We start from the raw sequence: 18,391 nt of genomic DNA, 5'->3' as shown, positions 1-18,391 counted from the left end.
TCTCGTAATTTTGTTGTCAAAGAAGCTGGGTCATCTGTTCTGTAGTTTCCTAGTCTGGATCTGGGTAATCGTATCCCCACGCATGTGTCATTTCACATGTTCCTCTGTCCCCTGTACTTCTGATAAACCAGCAGCTAGATCCAAGGGATGAGACTGAGGTTTTATTTCTTGGCAGAAATAATGCTTCATTGGAGTTCATGTGTCTGGAGAGAGGGTTTATCTCTTCATTATTTAAAGATCATATGGCAGGTCCAGGTATTGCCAATTTGATACAGTTATTATAAAGCTCTCCTGTCACCTAAGCTAAAACTGTAAAATTCTTAGATTAAAAACTTTTTTTTTTAAGATTTTATGTATTTACTCATGAGAAACAGAGAGACAGAGAGGTAGAGACACAGGCAGAGGGAGAAGCAGGCTCCATGTAGGGAGCCCAATGTGGGACTCCATCCTGGGTCTCCAGAATCATGCCCTGGGCTAAAGGCAATGCTAAACTGCTGAGCTACCCAGGCTGCCTATGATTAAAACCTCTTTAGACAAAAACAGACCAGCATGGGCAGTGGGGAGAGGCCAGACCCTGCAGGGCCCATCTGGGCTTGTATTTTGGAAGGATCACTCTGGATGTTGGAAGATGGGTTGGAGAAGGGAGCCAGACTCCTAGGGCTGAGTGTTGTAGGGTTCCGTTTTTGTTGTTGTTGTTGTTGTTGTTTTTAATATTTTTATTATTATTATTTATTTATGAGAGAGAGAGAGAGAGAGAGAGAGGCAGAGACACAGGCAGAGGGAGAAGCAGGCTCCATGCCGGGAGCTCGACGTGGGACTCGATCCTGGGACTCCAGGATTGCGCCCTGGGCCAAAGGCAGGCACGAAACTGCTGAGCCACCCAAGGATCCCCTAGGGTTCCGTTTATATGGCTTTCTGAAGGGAGGAAACTATAGAAGTAGAAAGCAGGAGGGAGTGGGGTTGACAATGGAGGTCATGGGGACCTGGGAGAGGTAGTGGGCTACGTGTCCGGGGATGGTAGATGCATAACAGCATGGTTACAGGACTCATCCCAGCAGTTGGGCCAGGACTTGCAGAAGGCCCCTGCTGTGGAACTCAGCTCCTGCTCCCAGGCCTGTTAGAGTTACCTCCATGGCTTTAGGCCCTGTCAGGAGATCTCATCTGGATGACAATCCCTTAAACATGGCATTCATTAAACAAGAAATTACTGGGCAGTCACTATGGGCCAGGCTCCCTGCTGGACACTGGAGACTCTCAGGTGACCAAGACCACCCTGCCTTCAAGAAACATCCAGGCTGGAGGATACATGGCCCTGACCTACCTGACACATTCACCAAGGCCTGGTGCCCTCATCTCCCACTCCCCTTCTCTACCCCAGCTAGCCAGCTCTTGCCAGACAGAACCCATGGGTGTATCAAAAAATAGTCTTTATTGTAACGAGTATAAAACAGAGCAGATCAACTGGCCTCTCAGTCTGTACAAAGTGTGGGGCTTAAGACCACCTGGGCTGCCCCCATTACTCCCATAATGCCCTGCCCCAGAGCAGTGCCCAGGAGCTCCATGGAGGGGAGGGCCACCCCAAGTACTTTTTCTTAAGGAGAGAGATTGGGGGTGGGGGAGCACTTTCTGCCTGAGGGAGGCAAAGGATTGAGTAGAAAACTCTCTGGAGTAGAGTTGCCCTCCAGTTATTCATGGGCCTGTCCGTACCTTCTGTACCCTCCAAGTCCACTTTATGAGCACAGGGACCAGTGGCCAGCCTGGAACGGGCTGAGACACATGCCGTCAGAGGGCCACACGAGTACAGCAGTGGCGTAGCAAACACGGCAGGATGCCCCGGTTCAGCTGGTGGAACTCCACGAGCTGCAACAGGTCCGTGAAGCGAGTCTGGCCATCATCCATGCTGAAGTACAGGCGGCCCTCCTCCTCACTCTGGGGGGAGCCACAGGGGATGGAAGGTCAGGAAGAGGCCGGAGGACTGAGGTCCCCAATGGTCATGCAGGGACAAAAGAGAGAGCAAGAGACCCCAGACACAGTGGGGGCTGGAGAGCTTCTTGATGAGGAGGACAGGGATTACTCACCGGGAGAATAAGATAATGCTTGACCTTCTGCAGGTGGCACAAAGAGAGGACAAAGCCCTGTGGGTTCCTTTGACTCTCTCGGACCAGGAACAGGCTGCCGGGAGACAGGGCAACATTACCCGAGGACACACAGCTGCCACCTTGACACAGGGTGTCTCCTATCTCTGGATCTGTTGGCCTGCTCAGCCCGGCCCCTTACCCGTCCACCAGGCCCTGCTGCCCGATGAGCCGCTGGCTCTCCTCTCGAGAAATGCGTCCATGGAACCAGGGTTGGGTGCGGTGGATGGCTGGAATTGGGGGAGGCAGAAGGGTGGTCACTCTGGGGAGGAGACCCCCCCCCATACTAGCGACCTCTACCAGGAATGCTCAGAGAAGCCATGGCAGCCCCCACCCCTGGAGATGCTGGGTGCTCACCTACCTGCACTAAGGCTCGTACCAGAGCCTGGGGTGGGCAAGCTGAGACGATGGTTCTTCTGTAGAACAATGGGGAACACAGGGGATCAGGACATGACTGGAGGGCTACCTGGCACCTCAAGAATATAGAGCCCCTTTCCACACCTGGGGAACTGCCTTACTCCTCTCTTTCTCCCATACCATGGAAACCCACATCTTGGAGAGGCACACCTGGGGGGCTCAGCAAGTTAAGCATCTGACTCTTGATTTCGGCTCAGGTCATGATCTCAGGGTCATGAGATCGAGCCCCAGGCTGGGAGCCTAAGATTCTCTCTCTCCCTCTTCCTCAGCCCCCACCCCTTCAAAGCACATGGAGAGGAGTTCCCCCGTACAAACATGCAGATGGGTGCAGGCCCCTCACCCTCCAGGCCTGGGCCTCCTCCAGAGCTGCACTCAGAGCTTCCCGGGGGTTCTCAATGACACGCCCAGCATGGCCAGAGAAGTCCATGGCCACCAGGGTGTTATCAGAGACACTCCTCTGTAGATGGCATAGGATGGGGAGGAGTCAGAACAGGGCCCATGTATCCCCAGGATGGGGCCTGGGTGCCCACTCCCAGCTACTGCCCCTGTGCACTTACCAAAGGTGGAGAGCCCACACAGGATGGACGCAGGTGGCGAGACTGTGCCTGCTGATAATTCTTATACAGCTGCGCCCCATACTGCAGGTGGAGGGAGAAAGAGAGCCTGAGGTCGAGCAACTGCTGTGAAACCCCCATATGCCAGAACTTCCCAAGACCAAGACTGTATCTCTGCCTTGGATAAGGAGCTTTCTGGAGCCAAAGTCAGGACTCTGGCCTTGGACCAGGCATACTGAGAGAGCAAGGCTACAATACCCCCTCATTCCTGAGAGGAGACTTATAATTCCTCCTTCATGCCAGAGGGCCCAGGGGGTGGGGCCAGCCCCCCATGCCCCTCCCAGAGTCCCACCTTGAAGAGGCGGAATGCTGCTAACCAGCAGGTGCGGCTCTGCTCATCCTCGCTGCAGAAGACCCGCAGCCCCTTATGGCCGTTTCGAAGCTTGTTCGGCTGTAGGGAGAGGAAACCGGCTGGTCCCATATCTTCCATTAGGACCAGGTGCCTGCCTCTGTGGGGCAGGGCAAGGTGCAGGGAGAGGAGTCTGGGTATCCCAGATGGAGATCAGAAGCCCTAGGTAGGATCCTGGGCCCTGAGTACCTGCCATTCCCTCCCAGGCCCAGCCATGGTCTTTACCTTGATACAGAAGCCGAAGTCTGTGGGCATCCCATAGAGCTTGCGGCCCTCGGTCACCACATACACATTGGACTCATTCACGTCTGCTACATACTGCAGGTGCCTCGGGTCCTATGTGGCACAAGTAGGCAGGACTTGTTACAGGCAGACCCTATTCCCTTACTATTGTCCCCATAAGCCAGGTGAGGAGATTTCAGAGAGGAGCAGATAAGTGCCCCAGGTCACACAGCAAATAGAAGTAGAGCCAGGACTCAGATTCAGTTCCACCTGCCTTTCCCACTACCTTCCTGGGGTAGGTGAGTCAGGAGGGAAAGAGGAGCAGCTGAGGGTCTCAGGTCCCAAGGGGAGAAAGATCCAGGAGTTCCAACAGGGAAGAGACAACAGATAACTCCTAGAAGGACCGGGAAGGGGATATCCTAGGGGCAGAGGCTGTCAACCCTCAAGACCTCACCTTGGAGGTGCCCTTGGTGGAGTAATAGAGGCCAGACCGGCGCAGGAAGCAGAAGAAGCGTTTCCAAAGCTTCCGTCCTGACCCTCGAAGCTGCAGGAAGCCCTGGATCTCTGGGAAGCTGCCTGCATTCAGGAAGTTCTGAGGCCAGAAGAGAGCAGGAAGAGGGTGAGAGGCCAAGAGGGAGACAAGGGAGACACACACACACACACACACACACACACACAGCTTCAGAAGAGAAGGTGCTCCACATGCATTTATTGTTCCATTTCACAGACCAAGAAACTGACACTCAGCCAGGAAGGAGGGACTTGTCCAGTCACCTGGGACTGTGCGAGGCTCCCCACCACATAGAGGGAGGCACAATGCTTGAGGACCAAAAAAGCAATAGGCGATCCTGGGGAATCATGAATATGCCATGGAATGGGGGTGTCCCTTTACCTGGATAAGGTCTTCGTGGGATAGGCCTGTGTGTGCGTCCACACAGCTGGAGACCATCTTTTCTGGGAACAGGGAGTGCTGGGGGGAAGAGTCAGGAATCAGGGACGATGGGCCCAGGCTGGGGGCCCGGGTGTCCCAGTGCCCAGACGCCCTTCACACACACTCACCGGAGAGCTCTTGAACAGTTCGTACTTAGCGAAGTTCTTCCGGAAGACAAAGCGGCTGTCTCCCCCAATGGGCCAGGCAGCCTGCACTTCCACCACGGACTCATGGTCCTCCAAGCCCCGCTCTGGAGTCAAGGGCCGAAAGCAGTGGTCAGCGGACACCAGACAGGCCTCCCAGGGGGGCTACCTGCCTAGCCCAAAGTGTGAAGCATTGCCTCCCTGCCCGAGACAGCCCCTGGCACCCCAACTCACCTAGTGCTAGATGGGGGTGGCACTCCACCAGCCCCCAGTTTTCATCACTCAGGGCATGAGCTCTCTGCACCAGCATTTCACACACGTAGCGGGCTGTAGCACCTGCCGCCACCTCCACAGACCGGCAGGCCCCATCTTCACTGTACACCTTTACTACCTGCACCCCAGGAATTGCAGGTGACTTGAGGAAGGGTGAAGGGGGGTTATTTCCCTTCCCCTGCCTGCTATATCCTCAGGGACTCCTGACTGAATTTCCCTCCCCCCTCCAGGGAGGGGGCACCCTACCCGCCTCAGTCCCATAGCACCCCCATATCCCTGCCTTCTCTCTCCCAAGACAACTCACATGGGGGCAGCTGGCATCTCGAGGGAGCAGCCCCCTTGCACCAGAGGACCCCCCAAGAATGGGGGTCTGTGAAGGAGGACTGCAGAGCTCAGGGAAGGGGTTGGGGATGGAAGGCAGAGAGGTTGACCGCAGCTCTTCCTCTCGAAGAAGATTCCTGTGGCCCGAGGTGGGGGATGGGGAGAGAATTTGTTGACTTACCCAACACTGACTGCCCCCCCCCCCCACCAGCCCCTTCTCAGCTCCATCACCGCATTGTACCTGCTGGTCGGAATGGGCAGAGGCTGGGACCTCTTCACTTCCCCAGGCAGAGGAGCATCGGGAGGTGGGGGAGTCCCAGGAGGGGTCCCAGGAGCCAAGTACAGGTCTTCTGGGGAGCTGCTGAGATGAGGTGGAGACAGACCCAGCTCCATAACATCTAAGGGAGAAGAGGTGACTGAAAGCAGCTGCTCGTGTGCCCTTGTCCTGCAGAGAAGGGCCAAGTGGACCCAGACCTCCAGACTTCACACCGCTGTCAAGGTACCCCTCCGAGTTGACACGGCACCTTACTGCTCCCCCTCTAACTGGAGTTTCCCTGGAACCTTTGGGGAAGGGTAGCATGAGCCCATTTACAAGAAGGGGACATCAAGTCCCTAAGAAGGAAGCATCCTTGCCCCCATCACAGGTGAGTCAATGAGTGGAACTTTGATGGAACTTTGTTGTTTTGACTCCAAATCTAATGCTCTTCTGTTGGCCCCACATTGCTCAGGGGAAGAGCTAAGAGGGTACCCCCGCACACACCAGCTGGGCAGCAGCAACAGACTCCATGACCCACATACGGTCGAGGCTGACTCTGTCTCTGAGCTTGCCCCGAGCATGGGACACTCACTCCTCTGGGCTTTGCCCCGGGTTTTTCCAGTGCTTTGTTGCCAGATCTAGTTGCCAGAGCCTGTTGTGGCAACGCCTGCCCAAGTGCTGAGTGATGGCCAGAAGGGGAGAAGGAGGTGGAAAAGGACAGGAACCAGGAGGGCAGGAGGCAGACTCAGACAGGACTAGCCTGGGGACCCTTGCCCCAGCAGCCCCTAAACCTTGCGTGCCCTCTCCAGACTCCTCCTCCTGCCCAACTTTCCTGAAGCCCCAATGCCAAAGTCACCTCCTCTGAGCAGCCTTCCTGGATTTTCCGCCTTCAGACTGAAGGGCTCCCTCTCTGCACTGGCCTCTGTGCCAATGAAGCGCACCTGTTTTGTCCACCCACTGGTCTGGAGCCACCCAGCACTCCCGGGCAGGGCCAGAGTCTCACCCACGTCCTAGCACCCACAGGTGCTGCAGAGGAGGGCAAGTGAGGACAGGAGAGCAGAGGCAAAGATGCCCACTGGGGACAGAGGCAGCACAGACCCCTCTGGCAGGGCTAGAACCTGGGAGGACCTGGGAGAACCTGAGACCTAGGCCAGTGCCTTGAGGCAGCCTGCAGCACCTGGCAATGGAGCAGGCCCCTGACCCTTAAGTGAGGGGATCTGGGGGACAGGTGAGTCAGGGTGGGGCGGGACAGCACTGCCTGGGGCTCTCTATTCAACCTTGACTCATCTGCACGACTTCCTGGCTTAGGAGAAACACAAACAGCCCTGCCTCAACCCACCTCCGGCCCCTCCCGCCCCCAACCTTGACAGCCTGGGAGGAATGGGGGAGGCTCAGGGCAGGGACAGGTGGGGGGGGGGGGTGGAGATGTGGGGCCCGCAGCTCCTCTGACATCATCTTCTCCTCCCCACCCTTGGCCCGCCTCCAGTCTGGGTGGGACCTGCAACCTGCCCTGGGGTCCCTCAGTCTCCACCCAGCCCAGGAGCCCCCTCTCCCAAGGAGAGAAAAAGGCCTGGCTAGGATTCAAAGGCCCATCTGGATTAGAGCCGACCTCCCAGTGATGCCCTCACTCACCCAAAGAAACCGCGCAGTGCTCCCTATCCCGTCTGGGGCCTACCAGGTTTTCATTCTGCTGCTGCGTTGCCCCACCCCTGGCACCCAGGACTCAGGGGGCCCAGAAGACTCATCTATATCAACCCTGGGGGATGAGGGTCCTAACACACTCTGCGGTGTCCTGGCCAGAGGGGTACTACAGGTACAGGAGGAGCAAGACACCTGAGAGGACAGACACAGACAGGCAGACAAGGAAAGGCCAGGAGGGAGTGGCAGGGAGGGCGCTCAGGGTCCTTTGGGGAAGGGCAAGACACATCCACCAGTGAGCGTCAACAGACACCAGAATATCGACAAGCCACAATGTCCCCACTCCCATCCCATCTCTCCTCTGGCAACTAGTCCTGATGACTTCACTCCAGGAAGACTGGGGGTTGGTGGGGGGAGGCTGCAGGGAAGCCAGAGACCAAAGTAGGGTCCCACTCCATCCCAGAAGGAAGAGGAATCGGGGCAGTGTTTGGGCAGGGTGACCGGAGTAGATTTAAATCAGCATTGGATGGGAGTCTGGCCTTAGAGAGCTGGAGGGCCACTGAAGACTTGGGTTTGGCCTCCTGATCCCTCCACCTTGCCCTCCAGACCCTTCTAAGGCAAGAGAATGGGGCGGTCAGCACCAATAGATGGGATGGGAAGAGAACCAGATCCTAGCTGTCGGGGTCGGGAACCCCCTCCCAAGAGACCTGAACCATTCAAACTGCGGCCCTAGGCCCAGCGGCTTCTGCTGAAGAAACCGACCCCCCAAATCTATCAGCCCCCCCCACTACAACTCCAAACAGAGGCTTCCCCAACGGCCTCTCCTGCCCCGCGGCTGCGGCCCCACCCTCCGGCCCGCCCTCCCAGCCTGCAGTCTCCTTGTTTACTTCCTGAATCCTGCCCCACCTGGCGGGCCCCAAGGGCGGGTGGCAGGGCCCAGTATTAGGGCCCAGAGAAAACAAGGCCACCAGGAGGGGGAGGGGCCAGCGCGGCCGAGGCCTGGGCTGGGGACCAGCAGGTGGCGGGAAGCCCCCGCGTGGCCCAGCACTCCACGCCCCGCCCCCGGCGGGATGTATATGGGGAGGGAGGGCTCAGCCTTCGGGGTTCTGAGGGTGCCGGAGGGCCCAAGCGAGGAGGCGGGAAACCCCCAGGTGACCCGGAGCCGAGGGGAGGGCCCAGGCCCGAGGCCCCGCCCACTCCCTCACTCTGGGGGGAAAAAACACCCAATGGGAAAAGGAGGGGGGGTGAGCTTTCTTAAAGTTTAATTTGGGAAGAATGCTAGATTGTGTCTGCGGAGTTAATCATTACAGGCGCTTGCCTTCACGGAGGGCTCCCCAGCAGGACCGGGGGCGGGAGAGGGGGAGCAGAGTCCAGGACGCGCCCACCCAGAGGGGCCATTCTTGGCGGGGGGGGGGGAGGCCCGCCAAGGGCGGACAGGTGCATTCTCCATCCCCTTCGGGTGTCGGGGAGACCGAGACTCGGGGCTTTCTCCAAACACTGCCCCCCGCCCCCACACGCGCACACACACCTTCCTAGGCCCCCCGGCGCTGCGGCCCCCCAGCCTCCGAGCCTCCGAGCCTCATCCCGACGCCAGGAGGGACCCCCGGGCCTGCCCCGCCCCCACCTTCCCTTCCTAGGGCGGGACCCGGTGCTTTGAGCCGGCAAACAATCCCGAGGCCGAGCTCTAGCAGTTTAGAGGATGGATGCCTCTCCTCTGCTGCCCTCCTCACTGGGGGCGCCCCCTACCCCCACCCTCCCACCCCCGCGGAGACGGCAGTCTTGGGAGCCTTGGGAAACGGGTAACAGGAGGCTGAGCAAGGAATGACTCGGGGCAGCCCTCGGGCTCCGGCCCCCGCTCCTCGCTCTCCTCCCGGGCAGGTGGGGAGGGGCTAATTTCAGCGGGAAAGCGGCGTCTCCCGGAGGAGAGGATCGGATCTTCCCTCCCCATCCCCATCAGCTGCTTTTTGTCCGGGGTCCAGAGGGAGGCCGGCAAAGGGGAGGAAATGAGAACAGGGAATGAAAACAGGGAGAGACAGGCAGATGGTGAGGTAGGGGCGGGATGTGGGAGACTGGAGAAAGGAAGCGAGGCGGCCAGAGTAACACAGCAGGAGGCGGGATCTTTCCATAGTGACTCCGGGACCTGCCGCTGCCCCCCACCCTCAAGATGAAGTGCCCCTCTTGGGTCCTTACCTGGACCCTGGACGTAGGAACACTTGGCTGGGGCCACTGGTTTAGGGAGGGAGACGCCAGGCCCTTAACTACCTGTCCCCCTCCTGCGCCCGCCCTTGGCCTGACATCACTGGGGGGGGGGGGGACAGGAGGGGGAGCCAGGCGGCCGCCCGTCCGCCCACCTGGGCGACCTGCCAGCCCCTGGCCCTGACACGGGCACAGCCTGGGGCCCTGTTGCGGCTGGGGGTGGGGGCAGGCTGTCGGCTGGGACCGATCTTGGTCACCTTACCTGGAGGAGCCCCAGGAGGAGTAGCAGGACACGGGGTCCGAAGTCTGGTTCTGTCTAGGGACCCCAGATACCTGGGCTTGATTTCAAATCCACTCCCTCTTCTCTACAGGTGCTAGGAGGGTGTCCCGACTTTGGAGTAGAAGTGAGGGTTGGGGGAGGGAGAGCCCTGTGTGTCCAGGCTCCTGGCCCAAGGAGACTAAAATTATCTTGGGCAGGTGGGGGCGGGGCCTGGGGGAGAAGCTAGGGAGGAGGAACCCTATGAGGAGGGGCGGGGACTCCCTGACACTCGACGCTGGCTGGGATTGTTTTTGCCCTTCTCAGCCCGGTAGCAGGTGCCAGGGGAGAGGCAGGGAAGACAGCGGAGCTGAGAAGCCTCAAGAGCAAAGATCTAGAGCCCTCGTGACGTGGGAGGGAGGGACTGGGAGCTGAAAGGTGAGGGGATAAGGCGCTCACCCTTCCTCATGCTCCTCACCAAATGGGGTCTGCTCGTAGGCCACACGAGGGGGGCTGCTTGCGACTCTAGATCCCACCTGATGGGGCAAGGAACACTCAGCAAAAGAGGGAAGCCAGCCAGAAGGGTGTCCAGCAACAGGGTCTGCCCCTTGACTGCCAGCCACAGTGCTACCACCCAGCTTGCACCCTGGCCCTCAGAGGCACCCAGAGTATGATTGCTGATCTTTGCAAAGTCCAGGGGTCTCAGCTTCATCTGAAATCGAAGGGGTTCGGCAGAGTCTTATGGTGAGAGGAGTGATCTGGGGAAAGATCTGGCCAGGTGCCAGAAGACTCCCCTTTGAGCGATCACTTTAGCTCTCTGCTTCAACATTAGGCAAACCCAAGGGTCAAGCCTGGAAGGCCAGAGATCCAAGGCAGTGGCCACCTCCCAACCTGAAGTGGGTGACAGGTGGGTAAACAAACAGTCTTCAGGGTGATAAGAGGTCTGGGAGTGGCTTTAGCCTCCACTTTCTCCAAATGGGGTTTTCCTCGAAAAAACAGTATGAGTGGACCAAGCAAAGAAGTGGGAGAGGGGGGACAGCTGGGTGGCTCAGCGGTTCAGTGCCTGCCTTCGGCTCAGGGAGTGATCCTGGAGTCCCTGGATCGAGTCCCACATTGGGCTCCCTGCATGGAGTCTGCTTCTCCCTCTGCCTGTGTCTCTGCCTCTGTGTGTGTATGTGTCTCATAATAAATAAATAAAGGGGATCCCTGGGTGGCGCAGCGGTTTGGCGCCTGCCTTTGGCCCAGGGCGCGATCCTGGAGACCAGGGATCGAATCCCACGTCGGGCTCCCGGTGCATGGAGCCTGCTTCTCCCTCTGCCTATGTCTCTGCCTCTCTCTCTCTCTCTCTCTGTGTGACTATCATAAAAAATAAATAAATAAATAAATAAATAAATAAATAAATAAATAAATAAATAAATAAATAAAATCTTAAAAAAAAAAGTGGGAAGGGGGTGAGGTCACTTGGGCCAAGGAGCAGCTTCTACAAAGCACAGGAGACAATACACTCAATTATTCCTTCTTTCATTCGATAATATTTGTTAAGTACCTACTATATGCCAGCCCCATGCTTGGTACTAGAGAAATAGTGAAGAGCAGGAAAAACCGACCCTGCCATTATCCTCATGCAGCCCTGTTGGGGAGACTGATGTTAATCAAAGAATCCCATGAGGAGCACCTGGGAGACTCACTCAGCTAAGTGATGGACTCTTGATTTTGGCTCAGGTCATGATCTCAGGGTTGTGAGATCAAGCCCCGTGTTGGGCTCCCTGCTGGGTGGTGGAGCCTGCTTCAGATTCTCCCATTCTCTCTCCCCTTCTGCCCTTCCTCTCTCTCAAAAGAAAAAAAAAAAAAATCACACAAAAATAAGAAATGACAGGTGACAAGTATCTGGGAGAATGACTCACCCAGAGAGGTGGGAAAGCTTTCTTGGTAGAAGTGAGGAGCAAGCAGAGGAGAAACTGGAATAGGGAGAAAGTAAAGATGGGTGGGTGGGAATGTGGGGAGGAGGGTACCTTTCATGATGAGGAAACAAGTGCCAAAGCCCTTAGCGGGAGGGGACATGGCATGAGGGAGGCAGAGTGGGGTTGAGGAAGGAGAGGAGGCCACACTGGCAAACTCAAGCAGGTGTGGAGAAAGGCAAGTGCTTCGAACTCAGCCATGTTTCTGAGTGTGGCCTATGACCACCTGCTGCCATATCTCCTTAGGCTTGTAGAAAAAACAGATCCCTGGGCCCCTCCCCACCTACTGAATCTCAAGTCTCTGGGGCCCAGACACAGGAATGTGTGGTATTGACAAGCCCTCAGGTGGTTAAACCAGGTTTGAGAGCCATCCATCCTGTCTGTCCAGACAGGCAGGAACTATGGGCTGAGGCCAGACCCTGTGGTGTCTCTCTGGGCTTAAGTAGAGGCGCAGAGAAGCAGGCAGATTTCTATTTTGAAAAGATCGCTCTAGATGTTAAAGGATAGGGTTAGAGAGGGAAGCCAGATTCAGAAGGCTGAGTGCTATAGGATTCTATTTATATGGCTTTCTAAAAGGGGTGGAACTACCCCCCTGAGTGAGGAGTCTGTTTCTTCCTCTCCCTTTGCCCCTCTCCCACCTCCACTCCCTGCTTGTATTCTCTGCTCTCTCTCAAATAAATAAAATATTTTTTCTTTTTCTTTCTTTCTTTCTTTCTTTCTTTCTTTCTTTCTTTCTTTCTTTCTTTCTTCTCTTTTTTTTTTTTTTTTTTTTAATGAAGGGAGTGGAACTATAAAGACAGAAAGCAGGAGCACCTGTGTGGCTCAGTTCATTAAGTATCTGCCTTGGGCTCAGGTCATGATCCCAGGGTCCTGGGATCTAGCCCTGCATGGGGCTCCCTGTTCAGTGGGGAGCCTTCTTCTCCCTCTCCCTCTGGCCCTCACCCCTGCTCATTCTCTCTCTCTCTCTCTTTCAAATAAATAAAATATTAAAAAAAAAAAACAGATCTAGGGGCAGGGAGGAGTATAGGAATTAACAGCAAAGGGCACAGGGACTTGTGAGACGGTAGTAGAGCTGTTCTGTATCTTTGTCATGGTGGTAGATATACAACAGTGTGTTAAGTAGGACTCACAGAAGGGTACACTGAAGAGGGCCAATTCATTTTTTTTTTTTTTTAATTTATTTATGATAGGCACACAGTGAGAGAGAGAGGCAGAGACACAGGCAGAGGGAGAAGCAGGCTCCATGCACCGGGAGCCCGACATGGGATTCGATCCCGGGTCTCCAGGATCACGCCCTGGGCCAAAGGCAGGCGCTAAACCGCTGCGCCACCCAGGGATCCCAAGAGGGCCAATTCTATTGTCTGTATGTTATATCTGAAATTTTTAAAGAAAACAACAACAACAACAACAAATAGGTTTATAGATCAATGGAATAGATTCAAAAGTCCAAATATAAACCCTGACATTTCTGGTCAATTGATTTTTGACAGAGATACCAAGACAATTCAGTGGCAGAAAGATTAGTCTTTTCAATAAATGGTTCTGAGACAATCAACTATCCACATTCCAGAAGATGAATTTAGATCCTTATCTCACACAATCTACAAAGATTAACTCAAGATAAATCATAGACTTAAATGTAAAGGCTAAAGTAAAACTTCTGAAGAAACCAAGGGGAAAAAAATCTTTGTGACCTAAGTTAGGCAGAGATCTTGGATACAACAGCAAAAGCACAAGTGACAAAAGAAAAAAATTCAGCAAATTAGATGTCATCAAAATTAAAATTTTTTGCACTTTCAAAAGACATCACTAACTTATTAAAGGGGATCCCTGGGTAGCTCAGCGGTTGAGCATCTGCCTTTGGCCCAGGGCTTGATCCTGGAGTCCTGGGATCCAGTCCCACATCGGGCTCCCTGCAGGGAGCCCGCTTCTCCCTCTGTCTGTGTCTCTGCCTCTCTCTCTCTGTGTCTCTCATGAATAGATAAATAAAATCTTAAAAAAAGAAAAAAAAAAAAACTTGGTAAAGATGGGGAGGAAACATTTGGAAATCATATATCTGCTTAGGGACTTTGTATCCAGAATATATAAAGAACTCTTACAAATCAGTAATAAAGAAACAAACCAATTAAGAATGGGCAAAAATGGGGAGCCTGGGAGGCTCAGTCAGTTGAGCGGCTGAGGCTGACTCTTAGCTTCAGTTCAGGTCATGATCCGGGGACGTACAAAGGTCGTGAGATGGAGTCCCAGGTGGGCTCTGTGCTCCGTGGGGAGTCTGCTTGAGATTCTTTCCCTCATCCTTAGCCCCTCCCCCTGTTCACACTCTCACACGTGCCCACACTCTCCCAAATAAATATATAAATCTTTTTTTAAAAATGGGCGAAGAAAAAAATAAAATAATAAAATAAAATAAAAATGGGCAAAGAGGGGTGCCTGGGTGGTTCATTTGGTTAAGCCTCTGCCCTCGACTCAGGTCATGTTCCCAGAGACCTGGGATCAAGCCCGTAGGTGTTCCAGCTTCCGTGCTCAGCGGGGAACCTGCTTTTCCCTCTCCCTCTGTTGCTCCCCCTGCTTGTGTTCTCTAGCTTTCTGTCAAATGAATAAATAAAATCTCCTTTTAAAAAAGGCAAAAGATTTGAATAGATGTTTTTCTAAACAAGAGAGATGGATGGCTAATAAGCATATGAAAAGGTGCTCAACATCAGTAGTCATTAGAGAAATGCAAATTAAAACTATGGTGATGATATACCACCTCACACCCACCAGATAGCTATAATCAGAGACAGACAGTAAATGTTGATAAGGATATGGGTAAACAAATCCTCATATACTGCTGATGGGAATGTAAAATGGTACGGGCATTTTGGAGTAACAGTTTGGTCAGTTCTCAAAAAGTTAAACATAAACTTACCATGCAACCTAGCAATTCTACTCCTAGAGAAATTACAACACAGGTACATACAAAGACACATGAACATTCATAGCAGCCTTATTCAAAATAGCTAAAAACTGGGATCCCTGGGTGGCGCAGCGGTTTGGCGCTTGCCTTTGGCCCAGGGCGCGATCCTGGAGACCCGGGATCGAATCCCGCGTCGGGCTCTCGGTGCATGGAGCCTGCTTCTCCCTCTGCCTGTGTCTCTGCCTCTCTCTCTCACTGCATGCCTATCATAAATAAATTAAAAAAAAAAATTAAAAAAAAAAAAAAAAAAAACAAAATAGCTAAAAACTGTAAACAAATGACCATCAACTAGTATTGACTAGATTAACAAAATGTGGTATATCTATACAATGGGATACTGCTCAGCAACAAAAAGGAGCAAACTACCAGAACATGCTACAGCATGGACGAACCTCAAAAGCTTTATTCTGAATGAAAAAAGCCAGAAGCAAAAGACCATATATCATTTATAAGAAATGCCCAGAAAAGGCAAATTTATAGACAGAAAGCAGATGGATGGTTGTCTAGGGCTAGAGCTGGGAGCTGGGCTGCAAACAAGCAGGAGAGACCTTTAGAAATTCATGGAAAGGTTCTGTAACTGGATTGTAGTGATGGTGGCACATCAATCACTGAATCTGTTTAAAAATGTACCTTTTGGGTTTGTTTTTTGTTTTTTTTTTTAAGATTTATTTATTGGGATGCCTGGATGGCTCAGTGCATGATCCTGGAGTCCTGGGATCCATGGAATCCTGAGTCCTGCATCATGCTCCCTGCATGGAGTCTGCTTCTCCGTCTGCCTGTGTCTCTGTCTCTCTCTCTGTGTCTCTCATGAATAAATAAATAAATAAATAAATAAATAAATAAATAAATAAATAAAACCTTTAAAAAATAAAAATAAAAAATTATTTACTTAAGGTGGGGAGGGGCAGAGGGAGAAAGAGAGTCTTAAGCAGATGCTTAAGCAGATGGCCACCCCTGCTGCAAATTGCCCCTGGCTGACGACAGCTAGCTCCCCGTGGACGTTACACGCCCTCCAGCCTCATAGCCAATGACTGGCTGCTACGGGTTACAGAAGTCTGGTCTTCTCACCTAAAGGGGACAGCCCAGCAGTGCAGTCAGGTTCTAGAGGCCCCTGGATCAGGCAAAAAAAAAAAAAAAAAAAAAAAAAGCCCTGCATCAGGGCTCAATTTCACGACCCTAAGATCACCACCTGAGATGCAAGCGAAAGTCAGTCGCTGAACTGACTGCGCCCCCAAAAAATGCAGGATTCGAAGAAATGGTAACGCAGATGACCTGTTAGGATATGACGGTGTAACTCCAGGGAGGAAAGAGGTAGCGAGCCTCCTTCAGAGTTGGAAAAGATAATAATGCCAGCGCAGGTCAGGATGAGATAGGGGAGGTGCAGGAACAGTGTGATGGGGGTGTAGAGCCTGAGGAGTGGGAGCCCCAAAGCCTAAGGTTCCTGAATGCAGGGGAGAGACAGTCACTGGCCCGTTATGCCTACAGCTTCGGAACCGAAGAGTCAGAAGTACTTGAGTGTTGACCGACGGGGTGGTTTAAAACGCCATCAGCATGTTAGCGAGAAACGGCGACTATTCCACACCATCAGCCAAGCCCAGGCCCTGGATCCGCTTACCCCATCATTTTCGCTTCCTTTTGTAAACTGGAGGGCGCTTTGCAACCTAAAATATTTCACGAGCGTATATAAGGCCGTGACATCCAGCGGACCCGAGGTGCGAGGCAAGCCCGGCGCTCTGAGAACGCAGTCCAGGTAAGGTGGCCCGGACCGCCCTGCTCAGCCTAGAGCCCTCCAACTGGGTACAGAGTAAGAAGTGCAGCGGTAGTCGTGGCCTGCAGGGGGCGCCCGGACGTAACGCTCGGCCCGCCCCCTCCCGCGGCCCCGCCCCGTCACGTGCTCGCGGCGTCGCGTCACACCCGGAAGCAGCGGCTGAAGCGGAGTCCGGAGCAATGAGCGGGGAGCCGGGGCCGACGTCTGAAGCGCCCCCTCCCGGGGAGATTGAGCCGGGTAGTGGGGTGCGCATCGTGGTGGAGTACTGGTGAGCGTCTCCAGCCTGTGGGGTGTCTGGACTGAACCGGGTGGGTCCACGGGAGGCCCCTCCCCCGAAACCCAAGCAGACCCCCAAGCATCTTGTTCCTAGTGAACCCTGCGGATTTGAGGCGACCTACCTGGAGCTGGCGAGTGCCGTGAAGGAGCAGTATCCTGGCATTGAGATCGAGTCGCGCCTGGGGGGCACAGGTGAGGCCCGCAGAACACCTGCTGAGTCAGTGTTCAAAAATCTCAACTCTACCACTTTTCTAGCCCTGGAATTGGCGGTCTTATAGTGTCCGGCACATAGTAAAATGTCCAGCCAACTCGAGGCCCCCTTTCCAAAGGTGGGGGGGACGGGGGGCACAGATGAAGCCTGTAGGGAAAGACGGGTCAGACTGCAGAAATGTAGGGTTGGAGGAGACGGATCCCTTGCCGGAGTTAGGAAGCCTGAGTTCAAAGTACACACAGGTAACGCCTCCCTGGGGTTTCTTTAGCCTCGAGTCAGGGTTGAGAAATGGCTCAGAGAACTAGTCTCTGGTGGGGCCGGTGGGGACACGAAGGAGCCTGCGTGAAGTCTGAAGAATAGGAGAGCCTCTCCTGATTCGCCTGTTCTCAGCATACAGTTCACTCACTGATTTATTTATTTAATACCAGGGGCCTTTGAGATCGAAATCAATGGACAGCTGGTGTTCTCCAAGCTGGAGAACGGGGGCTTTCCTTATGAGAAAGATGTAAGTATGTACAATGTCGGGAGGCCCCCGGTTCACCCGGCCCCTGCCAGGGTTGGATCATGCCATTCCACATTATCTGCCCTCTAGCTCATTGAGGCCATCCGAAGAGCCAGTAACGGAGAACCCCTAGAGAAGATCACAAACAGCCGTCCTCCCTGCGTCATCCTGTAACGACATGGGATTCTGGGTTCCTGCTCTGTTCTGGGGCCCAAGCCTTGGTCTCCCCTTTGGTCCTGCTGAGGGCCCCCCACTGCCTTTTTCCCCTCACTTGGGTCCCAGTAAGCTAAGAGACTCTGGCCTCCACTTTGTCCCTTTGGGTACCAGGATGGAATAGAAGCTGCTGTGGTCTTGGGGGTGGGAGAGAGAGACCTCCATGGACATTTCCACAGCCGCCTTATACCCCCTTCCCTGGATCAGTGCCCAAGAAAGTCTGCTCCCCGCTCCAGCTGTACTGATCAGATGCCACCAGGGTTCTAACCTCCCTTCCACTAGCCCTGGACAATGTCAGCAATTGGCAATAAAGTGGCACTACAAACACCTGTGCCAAACTAGTATGTATTTTTATGTTCAGTGTGTGTGTGTGGGGGGGGGAAGGGTTGGTTGCACAGAGGCCAGCCCAGCCTTTATACCACCAGGGTGGCTATGCTGGGTGGGTGGGCTTTTTCTGGATAGTTATTCTGGTTCAGTCATCTCTTTCAAAGCCAAGGCAAAGAAAATGAGTCACACAGTAGACACTGCCTCTTCTTTCCCCTCCCCCTAAGAGTGGCCTTAGGAATTCATTTTTTCTTAACTAGAATGATCTGGTTGTCAGAGGGCTCTCAGATCAGAATCCCAACTCAAAGATTTCCCCCACAACCCCAAAGCCAGGAAACTGGGAGAATAGGCTCCTCATTCAAGCTTTCTCTATTCTTAACCATCCCTTCCAGGAAAATTTGACTTGACTGTAAGTTAGGAGGTGAGCGGTAA

General features: G+C 54.0%; 2 protein-coding genes across 6 annotated transcripts; one reads left to right on the top strand and one right to left on the bottom strand.

Moving 5' to 3' along the window:
* Positions 1-1,410: 1,410 nt before the first annotated feature.
* On the bottom strand, positions 1,411-9,976 carry GRB7 (growth factor receptor bound protein 7). Of its 5 annotated transcripts, none has more exons than XM_072780410.1 (15): positions 9,758-9,976; positions 5,647-5,803; positions 5,389-5,542; positions 5,046-5,202; positions 4,797-4,918; positions 4,630-4,707; positions 4,192-4,329; positions 3,741-3,851; positions 3,459-3,557; positions 3,110-3,190; positions 2,893-3,009; positions 2,497-2,551; positions 2,278-2,365; positions 2,079-2,172; positions 1,411-1,929 (listed from the first exon to the last, which is right to left on the bottom strand). In XM_072780410.1, exons 2-15 carry the CDS (start codon positions 5,796-5,798, stop codon positions 1,783-1,785), a joined length of 1,593 nt encoding a protein of 530 aa, XP_072636511.1. In that variant the 5' UTR covers positions 5,799-5,803; positions 9,758-9,976; the 3' UTR covers positions 1,411-1,782. The 5 variants fall into 5 exon arrangements, with proteins under 5 accessions (XP_072636511.1, XP_072636510.1, XP_072636512.1 ...); XM_072780409.1 differs by lacking the exon at positions 9,758-9,976 and adding an exon at positions 9,490-9,608; XM_072780411.1 differs by lacking the exon at positions 9,758-9,976 and adding an exon at positions 8,187-8,457.
* A 6,529-nt stretch (positions 9,977-16,505) lies between these two features.
* On the top strand, positions 16,506-17,962 carry MIEN1 (migration and invasion enhancer 1). The gene is made up of 4 exons (XM_072780408.1): positions 16,506-16,701; positions 16,804-16,901; positions 17,349-17,425; positions 17,513-17,962. The coding sequence occupies exons 1-4, from the start codon at positions 16,613-16,615 to the stop codon at positions 17,594-17,596; spliced, it is 348 nt and encodes a 115-aa protein (XP_072636509.1). The 5' UTR covers positions 16,506-16,612; the 3' UTR covers positions 17,597-17,962.
* Positions 17,963-18,391: the final 429 nt, after the last annotated feature.

This window comes from Canis lupus, chromosome 16, assembly GCF_048164855.1.
Source record: "Canis lupus baileyi chromosome 16, mCanLup2.hap1, whole genome shotgun sequence".
Taxonomy (NCBI): domain Eukaryota; kingdom Metazoa; phylum Chordata; class Mammalia; order Carnivora; family Canidae; genus Canis; species Canis lupus.
Note: the sequence above shows the minus strand (reverse complement) of the source record. Positions and strands in the feature narration are given on the sequence as shown.